General features: G+C 43.5%; 1 protein-coding gene across 2 annotated transcripts in view; it reads left to right on the top strand.

Moving 5' to 3' along the window:
* NCSTN (nicastrin) overlaps positions 1–12,101 on the top strand; it is a 35,900-nt gene that overhangs the window by 12,569 nt on the left and 11,230 nt on the right. For both annotated transcript variants that reach the window (XM_073609540.1, XM_073609539.1), the window contains exons 9-13: positions 4,870–4,974; positions 5,061–5,138; positions 5,249–5,418; positions 6,673–6,775; positions 11,274–11,366. In XM_073609540.1, coding sequence (XP_073465641.1) covers positions 4,870–4,974; positions 5,061–5,138; positions 5,249–5,418; positions 6,673–6,775; positions 11,274–11,366 — 549 coding nt within the window. The remainder of the gene's footprint in view (positions 1–4,869; positions 4,975–5,060; positions 5,139–5,248; positions 5,419–6,672; positions 6,776–11,273; positions 11,367–12,101) is intronic.

Genomic DNA, 12,101 nt, shown 5'->3' with positions numbered 1-12,101 from the left:
TGCGCTATATACAGATCTCTCTAAAACAACAATGGAAAGTCGTCGACAACTAAACACGATCACAAAGGCACTCCAAAACCACCATATCCGAAATAAATGGGGATTCCCCACCAAACTGCTGATCACGCTCCAGGGTAAAACTCATGTAGTGCGCACACTTCAGGCTGGCCTCCAACTACTGAGGCAATGGCGCATAATTCCTGAGGAAAACCCACGACCACCCCAGTCTCCTCCTTCACAAATGGAAGCTGACTGGTCACTTCAAGATGCCTGAACTTATCCCATCTGCACACTAGACCACATTATATTAACAGCCGGGTTGCAGCGGATGACTACCTCCTCCAAGCCTCTCTTTCACTCCATTGGCTCCAAGTTCCGGGATGCCACTGGAGGAAATCCCCCCGTTTGAAAGTTTAAGCAGTAACTCTGCACATTGAACCCGTATTGTTAACGGGCTCTCCCTTTTTACTTCCCTCTCTTCTCCACACCAGCTTCCAACTGATACTTGACCTTGCACCACCAACTCGCATCTCTACGGATAGGACTGCTCAAATCTCCCAAGACCACGCCCATCTGCCAATAACCGCTCCTGTCAAAGGCTTTTCCATACCCACCACCGTAGACTTGCCATAAAGAACAACTGTCAACTGCCTTAAAATGCCATTAAAACTGACTTCCCTCAATGTAAAGGGCCTAAACAGCCCGCACAAACTAGCCAATTTGCAAAAAGGAATGACCAAACAAAACACAGATATTGCATTTATACAGGAGACGCACTTTGCAGAATCCAAAACCCCAAGGTTTAGACTCAAATGGATTTGACACTGTCTACCTCGCCTCGGGCCCCAAGAAGAAGAACGGAGTGATGACAGCTATTCGAGATACCTTACAGTTTCAACCCCACCACACATATGCTGATCCGTAGGGCCAATACCTTATACTTATCTGCACTATTGCTCAAGCCACCTACACCTTGGTCAACATATACGGCCCAAACTCAAGACAACTCCGCTTTTTTCAACGCCTGTACAAGAAAGTTAACAGCTTGCGTCAGGGCAATATAGTACTAGGTGGCGACCTCAATATAATTGGCGATCCCTCCATGGACACCTCCACTAACACAGGCCAAAGCCGACCAGCTTTGAACCCTCTGCTCCACGACCTAGATCTCTTTGATGTATGGAGAGCACAACATGGCTCAGAACGTGACTACACGTACTTTTCTCACTCTCACCTATCATACTCACGAATAGATTCCTTCCTGGTGGATAAATGGACCCTGCAAAACGTCATGCATTCTGACATCGGTCTCAGATCATGGTCAGTCCACGCCCCTATTTCCATAACCTTGGGCGACCAACGACCTGGACCACCAAGATTATGGAGACTAGACCCTTCCTTGTTAGAGGACCCTAAAATCCAACAAGAAATTGAAGCCGAACACCAATCTTTCTTTGACATAAACGAACTACCTGATACCGACAAATTTACGCTCTGGTCAGCATACAAAGCTTACCTTCGAGGAATTTTCATAAAGCTGAGCAAAAGAGCGAGACGCCCGAGGACTCAGCATGATTGACGAAGTCACAAATAGCCCACATAGAAAAAACAAACAAATCCTCTCCCTCTCACATGCAACCATCCAGCTCCTGGAGCTAAGACAGAAACTACGCACCCTCCTGCTTCACAAATTCGAACACAACTTTAAATTTTCCAAGGCCAATTTTTATGCACTGTATAATAAAGCTGGGTCACTTCTAGCGAAACAAGTTAAAGCCCGACATACAAAAGCCAAAATTCTTTCTCTCCGCCATCCTACTTCGAAACAACTCTCAACTAACCCTCAAGAAATTGCTAACGCATTTAATGAATACTACGCATCCCTATATAACCTTAAGCAAGATCCTCTCACCCCACAACCAACTGCAGAGCAAATACATAGCTTTCTCACCCCGATAAATCTCCCTAAGATCTCGGAGTCACAATTCGATGATATCTCCAAACCGTTCACCTCAGAGGAAATCCTTCGAGCAATTAAGGCTCTTCCTCTACATAAGTCCCCAGGAGAGGATGGCTTCACTAATATCTTTTACAAAAAATTTGCCGACATCCTAGTCCCCAGACTGACAGGCCTCTTCAATGCTGCTGGGTCCTCGGGCTCCATACCTACAGATATGTTACGGTCGATCATAACCACCATCCCAAAGCCTGGGAAAGATGCCTCTGTTGCCTCTAACTACAGACCAATATCTCTCTTAAACACTGACGTCAAGCTACTCGCTAAAGTTGTTGCCAACAGACTGATGGTGTTTCTTCCTGAGCTGATACACCCAGACCAAGTTGGGTTTGTCCCAAGTAGGCAAGCCCCAGACGCAACCAGAAGGGTCCTCAACCTTATCCATCATGCTACACAAACTCAAACGCCTTCTCTGCTATTGTCCCTCGATGCAGAGAAGGCATTTGATAGAGTCCATTGGACTTTTCTTCAAGCAGTACTAACTAAATTTGGTATTACAGGGTGGTTCCAAGATGCAATCTTATCCCTATATTCCAACCCATCGGCCAAAGTCCTCACCGGGGGGACCCTATCCACCCCCTTCGAGATTACTAATGGCATGCGACAGGGTTGCCCCCTCTCCCCACTTATTTTTGCCCTACTGATGGAACCTCTGGTCTCTAAAATCAGATCTAATACGCAAATTACAAGTATTCCCTGCAACTGCATAGACCACAAAATTAGCTTGTTTGCTGATGATGTGATCCTGATGATCACTGACCCCCTCCAGTCCCTACAAGCAATACAAAATACCCTCCACCAATTTACCGCGCCACGTGACCGCGCGCCACGTGGTGACGCACAATGTGCTATTCAAGTATGAGTATACTGAAATGCTCTTTGAACATCTCTGTCTTTTTCACTGGTCTGCTGGTGCCCTTCTTCCTTCTCCTTCATTCTACCCTACCCCTCCCCACCCCCTTTTCCATCTGGATACTCTCACTACTCAATTACCTTGATTCACCCAACCCACTTCAAATGTTAATGTTTGCATTTAACACAGTGTTATTTGTTAGAAGAGCTTGTTTCCAGTTGGAACATCTATTCTGTTGCTACAGTTATGGCTATAAACATGTATGTACCTTTTTTTTTTTTTTTTTGAAACTCCAATAAAGAACTATTGACATAAAGAGTGACACGGACACTTCTATTGGTTGTCCAGTGGCGGGGTCCCCTCAGGCTCCAGAAGACTAGGTGTTAGGGAATAGGGATGAGAGGGATGTTCTGCTTTGCTATGAGATAGGCTTTAATTAGCTACATGCTTGTTCTGGGTCTGTGGCCTAAAGTCTACCTGGGTTTTGACTAGACATGTGCAATTCGTTTAGTTCCGAATTCGTTTTTTTAACGAATTTTGACAAATTCGTTAATTCCAAAATTTCCAAATTTTTCAATTTTCGCAATTTACGAATTTCCGAAATTCAAATTTACGAAATGACGGATTTACGAAATGACGAATTGAAGAATTTCTAAATTTTACGAATTTCTGAATTTTACGAATTTCTGAATTTTCTAATTTCCGAAATTTCAGAAATTCGGAAATTACAATATTCGAAATTTCATAAATTTAAAAATTCTAAAATTTGGAAATTTGATCGGACATTCCGACAACAAAATCCATCGGATTTTTTCCGACGGATGTTGGCTCGAACTTGTCTTGCATACACATGGTCGCACAAAGTTGTCGGAAAATCCGATCGTTCTGAACGCGGTGACGTAAAAACACGTACGTCGGGACTATAAATGGGGTCAGTAGCCAATAGCTTTGGTCTCTTCATTTATTCCGAGCATGCGTGGCACTTTGTGCGTTGGATTTGTCTACACACGATCGGAATTTAAACGATCGGATTTCGTTGTCGGAAAATTTTATAGCCTGCTCTCAAACTTTGTGTGTCGGGAATTCCGACAGAAAAAGTCCGATGGAGCCCACACACGATCGGAATTTCCGACAACCCAATCCTATCGCACTTTTTCCGTCGGAAAATCTGACCGTGTGTACAGGGCATTAGAATGAAAATTCAAAAGAATTAAAATCTTAAAATTCGAAAATCTGAAATAATAACTAACTAATAATAAATATTAAATTATAGGTATTGGAATTGCCTTTCAAATTTGGCTGTTAGTGAACGTAACGAGTACGAATTTATCCGACGTTACAACTTATCTGAAATGAATGGCGAACAGCCAAATTTGAAAGGCAATTCCAATACCTATAATTTAATAGTTAGTTATTATTTCAAATTTTACTGCTTTTCTTTCTTTTTTTCAGATTTTCGAATTTTTGCTTTTCCGGAAATTCGGAATTCGAAAATTCCGAAATTTGAAAATCTGAATTTCCGAAAAAAGCAAAAAAACGAATGAAACGAAAACGAAAAAAAAAAAAAATTTTGTCAGTGCACATGTCTAGTTTTGACCATACAAGACAAAGCCACAGGTTCACTTTAATGCCACAATTACCTAGAAACAGGGGCGTTGCTAGGTCTACAAAAGATCTGGGGCTAGAGCCTATAGCAGCATAGTAAAGAAAGTCATACGCTTGGGTGTGCATACACATGTATATACAGTAATATACGTGTGTGTGTGTATATATCCCCACAGAGCCTCCCCCTTGCATCAGGGTCCCCAGAGAGCCTCCCCTCCCCTTGCGGACCCCTGCAGAGACTCAGGGCTATGGGCCCCAGATTCGGGGCTATAGCCCCAAAAACCACCCCCTAGCGACGCCACTGCCTAGAAAGCACACCATTGCATTCCTTTTTTACTCCTCCACCAAATACATGTCAGGGCCGGTTGTATGTGACCTCTTCGTGTTCCTGCAGGAAGTGTTTGACTACATTGGAAGCTCGCGGATGGTGTACGACATGCAGAAGGGACGGTTTCCTGTGCGCCTCAACAACATTCACTCGTTTGTTGAACTGAGTCAGGTACTCCGGTAGAAATTAGAAACTCTAAACTCCTAAAACTCTTCTCCGAAAACCACCAATGAGTCCTGTTTACATTTGTCCTGCAGGTGGCGCTAAGAAACAACTCTGTCCTATGGATTCACAGTGATCCCGTCTCTCGGACAAATGAGACGGTGGACACCGAGGTATTTAACAGGGGGGGGCAATCTGTTTGTCTATGGGGGTATGGTGGGTAATGTGCTTCTGTCCTGTATAAGCCATAGTGAAATTCTTAGACCTCAATCTCCTCATAAAGGTGCAGAATCTGATTAACATCCTTAAGACGGCGAGTACGGGGGTCAACGTGACTCTGCAGGAGGTCGGCCAGTCCCAAGCCCTTCCACCAGCATCTTTCCAGCGTTTCCTCAAGGCTCGAAATATTCCTGGGGTGGTGCTGACCGACCACAGGACAACCTACAACAATAAGTGAGTCTTTTGTAGCCCATATAAGAGCCCATTTAGGACTATTTTTGGGCTAAAGCACCGCTGGTTCTGTGGAACATTTAGTTTACCCCCAGAAGATGCTAGGAGTTCCTCGAGCAATAGGCAATGGTGGATTGCCTGCATAGTTCTGGTATTGATGTCACATGCTAAAGCCAGTAGTGTGGGATCAGCGTAAGGGGGGGATTCCTTCTACAGGACCACCAATGTAATGGGGCACCTCTTTCACTGACCACCAGTCTAAGGGGGCACTTTGCCTACTAACCAACAATCTAAGAGAATACCTATTCCACTAACCACTAGTACAAGGTGGTACCTCTCCCATTGACCTCCATTGTAATGGGGCACCTCTCCCATTGATCACCAATGTCAGGGGGCGCCTCTCCCATTGATCACTACTGTAAGAGGGCACCTCTCCCGCTGACCACTAATCTAAGCGATCTTCTCTACCACTGGTCACTAATTTAAGGGGTCATCTCTCTCACTAACCACCAATTGAACAGAGTACCTTTCTCACTGACCAACAAGAAAACTCCTCTCTCAGTGACCTCCAATTGAAGGGGGCACCTCTCTCATAGTCCACCAATGTAAGAAGAGGCACCTTGACCACTGACCTTCAATGTAAGGGGCCACCTCTTCCATTGACCACCAATCTAAGGGGTCCTTTCTACCAATGGCCCACTAATCTAAGGGTTCATCTCTTTCACTAACCACCAACTGAAAAGAGTATCTCTCCCACTGACCTCCAATTGAAGGGGGCACCTCTCCCATTGTCCACCTGTGTAAGAAGGGGCACCTTGCCCATTGACCTCCAGTCTAAGGGGGTCCTCTTCTTTTTTTTTTTTTTCCCACTGGCCACTTATCTACTTATCTAAGGTCATCTCTCCCATTGATTAGCAGTCGAAAGCACTTTCTCTCCCACTAACCTCCTATTTGAAGGGGGCATCTCTCCCACTGGCCATCAATCTAAGGGGACACTTCCCCCCATTGATCTCATAATGCAAAGTGCACACCTCTCCACACCGACCACCAATCTAAAGGGTTGTTTCTCCTTCTGGCCACAAGTCTAAGGTGGGTGCTATTCATCTCAGGACCAGTGCTGGACCAGGGGGAGGACATGTTGGGGCAGTGTTGGTGCTTTTTTTTTTTTTTTTTTTTACTATGTACAAGGGAGGGGGCGACCATATTGAAAGAATCAATGAAGGTGCACATTAATGAAGTGTTGCTTTCTCTTGTCAGATACTATAACAGCATGTATGACATGGCAGAGACAATCAAGATGGACTATCCTAGCGGACTGTCCCAGGACGAAGCCATGGAATATGTTACAGAAACAGCCCAGGTGAGAAATGACCCTTGAAAGGGAACCCGTCACTAAGAAAAGAGAATTTCACTTTAAGCGTGATTCCTGTCTATACCTTTTATTTCTGGTTTTGGATGGAGCAGGGAAGGGTTAAAACCCCTGCCATAGCTAGGGAGGTTCACCCCCACTTCCTGTCCTGGTGACACAGCAAAAAAAAAAAAAAACCTGACAATTTGTGTCACTGCTGTAGAAAATTTCCCCCACTTCCTGTCCTGGGAAGCACAGACACCTGAACAAAAGGTTAGGATAAATCCCTCCAATGGGGACACAGATGGCAATAAAAACCCCACCCCCCTCCCCCCCAAAATAAGTGTGGAAAAAAATACCATAAACTCTGCCCGATTCTCATCGGTGGACTACAGAACACCTCCCCACTATGTTACAGAGAGGAGGGGGAGGCATTTTGCAGTCCTATCCCACATCCTGTGCTAGGGTAGACATAGGGCAGTGAGTGAGGGTCGTCACCGTAGGAGAGGAAGTGTGTTACAGGCAGAATTGCCGGGTGAAAATAAAAAAGGGAGAAAAGCCTGAAAAGTCTTTGTGGACTACAGAACACCTATGTGATGGAAAGAAAAAAAAAAAAAAGAAGGGGAGGTGTTCGGTTGTCTTAACATACTTGCTGTCCTAGGGTGACAACACTGCTCTTCTATGTTTACAGTGCAGTGAGTGAATGTTGTCACCCTAGGACAGGAAGCGATTTACAGGCAGGATTAGGGATAAATAAAGAAAAATAATAAATATAAAAATAAATAAAACATTTTAGGTGTGTGTATATGTATAATATTATTGCGGCCACCACATCTCATCTAAAGGACTGGGAAGCTGATATGTGTATATATATATAAATTGTTATATATACACTGGGGACGGAAAGTTTTCAGACCCCCTTAAATTTTTAAAACTTTGTTATATTGCAGCCATTTGCTAAAATCATTTAAGTTCATTTTTTTTCCTCATTATCCTCATGCTGTGACACTCATATATATATATATATATATATATATATATATATATATATATATATATATATATATATATATATATATAACTCAGGTGCTGTCCATTTCTTCTGATCATCCTTGAGATGGTTCTACACCTTCATTTTAGTCCAGCTGTGTTTGATTATACTGATTGGACTTGATTAGTAAAGCCACACACCTGTCTATATAAGACCTTACAGCTCACAGTGCATGTCAGAGCAAATGAGAATCATGAGGTCAAAGGAACTGCCTGAAGAACTCAGAGACAGAATTGTGGCAAGGCACAGATCTGGCCAAGGTTACAAAAAAATTCTGCTGCACTTAAGGTTCCTAAGAGCACAGTGGCCTCCATAATCCTTAAGTGGAAGACGTTTGGGACGACCAGAACCCTTCGTAGAGCTGGCCGTCCGGCCAAACTGAGCTATCGGGGGAGAAGAGCCTTGGTGAAAGAGGTAAAGAAGAACCCAAAAATCACTGTGGCTGAGCTCCAGAGATGCAGTTGGAAGATGGAGAAAGTTGTAGAAAGTCACCCATCACTGCAGCCCTCCACCAGTCGGGGCTTTATGGCAGAGTGGCCCGACGTAAGCCTCTCCTCAGTGCAAGACACATGAAAGCCCGCATGGGGTTTGCTAAAAAAGCACCTGAAGGACTCCAAGATGCTGAGAAATAAGATTCTCTGGTCTGATGAGACCAAGATAGAACTTTTTGGCCTTAATTCTAAGCGGTATGTGTGGAGAAAACCAGGCACTGCTCATCACCTGTCCAATACAGTCCCAACAGTGAAGCATGGTGGTGGCAGCATCATGCTGTGGGGGTGTTTTTCAGCTGCAGGGACAGGACGACTGGTTGCAATCGAGGGAAAGATGAATGCGGCCAAGTACAGGGATATCCTGGATGAAAACCTTCAGTGCTCAGGACCTCAGACTGGGCCGAAGGTTTACCTTCCAACAAGACAATGACCCTAAGCACACAGCTAAAATAACAAAGGAGTAGCTTCACAACAACTCCGTGACTGTTCTTGAATGGCCCAGCCAGAGCCCTGACTTAAACCCAATTGAGCATCTCTGGAGAGACCTAAAAATGTCCGTCCACCAACGTTTACCATCCAACCTGACAGAACTGGAGAGGATCTGCAAGGAGGAATGGCAGAGGATCCCCAAATTCAGGTGTGAAAAACTTGTTGCATCTTTCCCAAAAAGACTCATGACTGTATTAGATCAAAAGGGGCTTCTACTAAATACTGAGCAAAGGGTCTGAATACTTAGGACCATGTGATATTTTCGTTTTTCTTTTTTAATAAATCTGCAAAAATGTCAACAATTCTGTGTTTTTCTGTCAATTTGGGGTGCTGTGTGTACATTAATGAGGAAAAAAATGAACTTAAATGATTTTAGCAAATGGCTGCAATATAACAAAGAGTGAAAAATGTAAGGGGGTCTGAATACTTTCTGTCCCCACTCTATGTGTGTGTGTGTATATATATGTGTGTGTATGTGTATATATATATATATATATATATATATATATATATATATATATATATATATATATATATATATATATATATATGTATGTATGTATGTGTATAACAATTGATCAATTTATTTATATATATATATATAGTTAGGTCCATAAATATTGGGACATCGACACAATTCTAATATTTTTGACTCTATACATCACCACAATGGATTTGAAATGAAACAAACAAGATGTGACTTAACTGCAGACTTTCAGCTTTAATTTGAGGGTATTTACATCCAAATCAGGTGAACGGTGTAGGAATTACAACAGTTTGTATATTAACAATCATCCATCAAACTTACACTTTTTAATACTTGGTTGCAAATCCTTTGCAGTCAATTACAGCCTGAAGTCTGGAACACATAGACATCACCAGACGCTGGGTTTCATCCCTGGTGATGCTCTGCCAGGCCTCTACTGCAAGTCTTCAGTTCCTGCTTGTTCTTGGGGCATTTTCCCTTCAGTTTTGTCTTCAGCAAGTGAAATGCATGCTCAAACGGATTCAGGTCAGGTGATTGACTTGGCCATTGCATAATATTCCACTTCTTTCCCTTAAAAAACTCTTTGGTTGCTTTCGCAGTATGCTTCGGGTCATTGTCCATCTGCACTGTGAAGTGCCGTCCAATGAGTTCTGAAGCATTTTGCTGAATATGAGCAGATAATATTGCCGAAACACTTCAGAATTCATCCTGCTGCTTTTGTCAGCAGTCACATCATCAATAAATACAAGAGAACCAGTTCCATTGGCAGCCATACATGCCCACGCCATGACACTACCACCACCATGCTTCACTGATGAGGTGGTATGCTTTGGATCATGAGCAGTTCCTTTCCTTCTCCATACTCTTCTCTTCCCATCACTCTGGTACAAGTTGATCTTGGTCTCATCTGTCCATAGGATGTTGTTCCAGAACTGTGAAGGCTTTTTTAGATGATGTTCGGCAAACTGTTTTTGAGGCTCACCACTGGTTTACATCTTGTGGTGAACCCTCTGTATTCACTCTGGTGAAGTCTTCCCTTGATTGTTGACTTTGACACACTTACACCTACCTCCTGGAGAGTGTTCTTGATCTGGCCAACTGTTGTGAAGGGTGTTTTCTTCACCAGGGAAAGAATTCTTCGGTCATCCACCATAGTTGTTTTCCGTGGTCTTCTGGGTCTTTTGTTGTTGCTGAGATCACCGGTGCTCTTTCTTTTTAAGGATGTTCCAAACAGTTGATTTGGCCACACCTAATGTTTTTGCTATCTCTCTGATGGGTTTGTATTGTTTTTTCAGCCTAATGATGGCTTGCTTCACTGATAGTGACAGCTCTTTGGATCTCATATTGAGAGTTGACAGCAACATATTCCAAATGCAAATAGCACACTTGAAATTAACTCTGGACCTTTTATCTGCTCCTTGTAAATGGGATAATGAGGGAATAACACACACCTGGCCATGGAACAGCTGAGCAGCCAATTGTCCCATTACTTTTGGTCCCTTAAAAAGTGGGAGGCACATATACAAACTGTTGTAATTCCTACACCGTTCACCTGATTTGGATGTAAATGCCCTCAAATTAAAGCTGAAAGTATGCAGTTAAAGCACATCTTGTTCGTTTAATTTCAAATCCATTGTGGTGGTGTATAGAGCCAAAAAGATTAAAATTGTGTCAATGTCCCAATATTTATGGACCTGACTGTTTGTGTGTGTATGTATATATATATATATATATATTTGTGTGTGTGTGTGATGTCATCACTTTATGACGTGATCTGACCTGGGATAAGTTTGTTCCCAAAAGATGTCCCGAGAAGAATTAATTGGCTGCTTGCTTATCGGAGATCACTACCCAAAAATCGAAGCAAGCTTGTCAGGGATGTTGCTTGAACCTGCAAAGTCAGCCATGACGGTTCTCATATTGCTCTCTTGACCTGTTCTCTTTACATTGGTAACTCTTCCTGCTTGTAATTGTAAACTGCCTTTCTTACAGGCCCTATCAGAAGTTGCCACCTTGCTAGCCAAAACCTTATACCAACTAGCAGGAGGAAACGACACCGTAGACATTAAGGCGGATCCCCACACGGTAATATATGACATCTGACATTTATCCAGTAGAGGTACCTCTGGGCTGCTGCTTTGGGGACCTGCTTATCTGGTGTCTTAACTGCACCATGTTGCAGTCTAGTTGGGCACCTCAGCAGCTTATAGAGAAATGACACCTGCGGTATAGTTGGGCACCATAGCAGCTCACAGAGGGATGACATTGGCGGTCTAGTTGGGCGCCTATAATAGAATAGTGCCCTAACATTGGTGTCGGTGGAAGGAATAGTGTCCCATCATTGGTGTCAGTGGGTGGAATAGTACCCCATCATTGGTATCAATGGGAGGAATAGTGCCCCATCATTGGTATCAATGGGAGGAATAGTGCCCCATCATTGGTGTCAGTGGGAGGAATAGTGTCCCATCATTGGTGTCAGTCTGAGGAATAGTGTCCCATCATTGGTATCAGTAGGAGAATTAGTGCCCCATCATTGGTATCAGTGGGAGGAATAGTGCCCCATCATTGGTGTCAGTGGGAGGAATAATGCCTCATTGTTGGTGTCAGTGGGAGGAATAGTGCCCCATCATTGGTATCAGTGGGAGGAATAGTGTCCTATCATTGGTGTCAGTGGGAGGAATAGTGTCCCATCATTGGTGTCAGTCTGAGGAATAGTGTCCCATCATTGGTATCAGTAGGAGAATTAGTGCCCCATCATTGGTATCAGTGGGAGGAATAGTGCCCCATCATTGGTGTCAGTGGGAGGAATAATGCCTCATT

This window comes from Aquarana catesbeiana, linkage group LG13, assembly GCF_042186555.1.
Source record: "Aquarana catesbeiana isolate 2022-GZ linkage group LG13, ASM4218655v1, whole genome shotgun sequence".
NCBI classification, from domain to species: Eukaryota; Metazoa; Chordata; class Amphibia; order Anura; family Ranidae; genus Aquarana; species Aquarana catesbeiana.
Note: the sequence above shows the minus strand (reverse complement) of the source record. Positions and strands in the feature narration are given on the sequence as shown.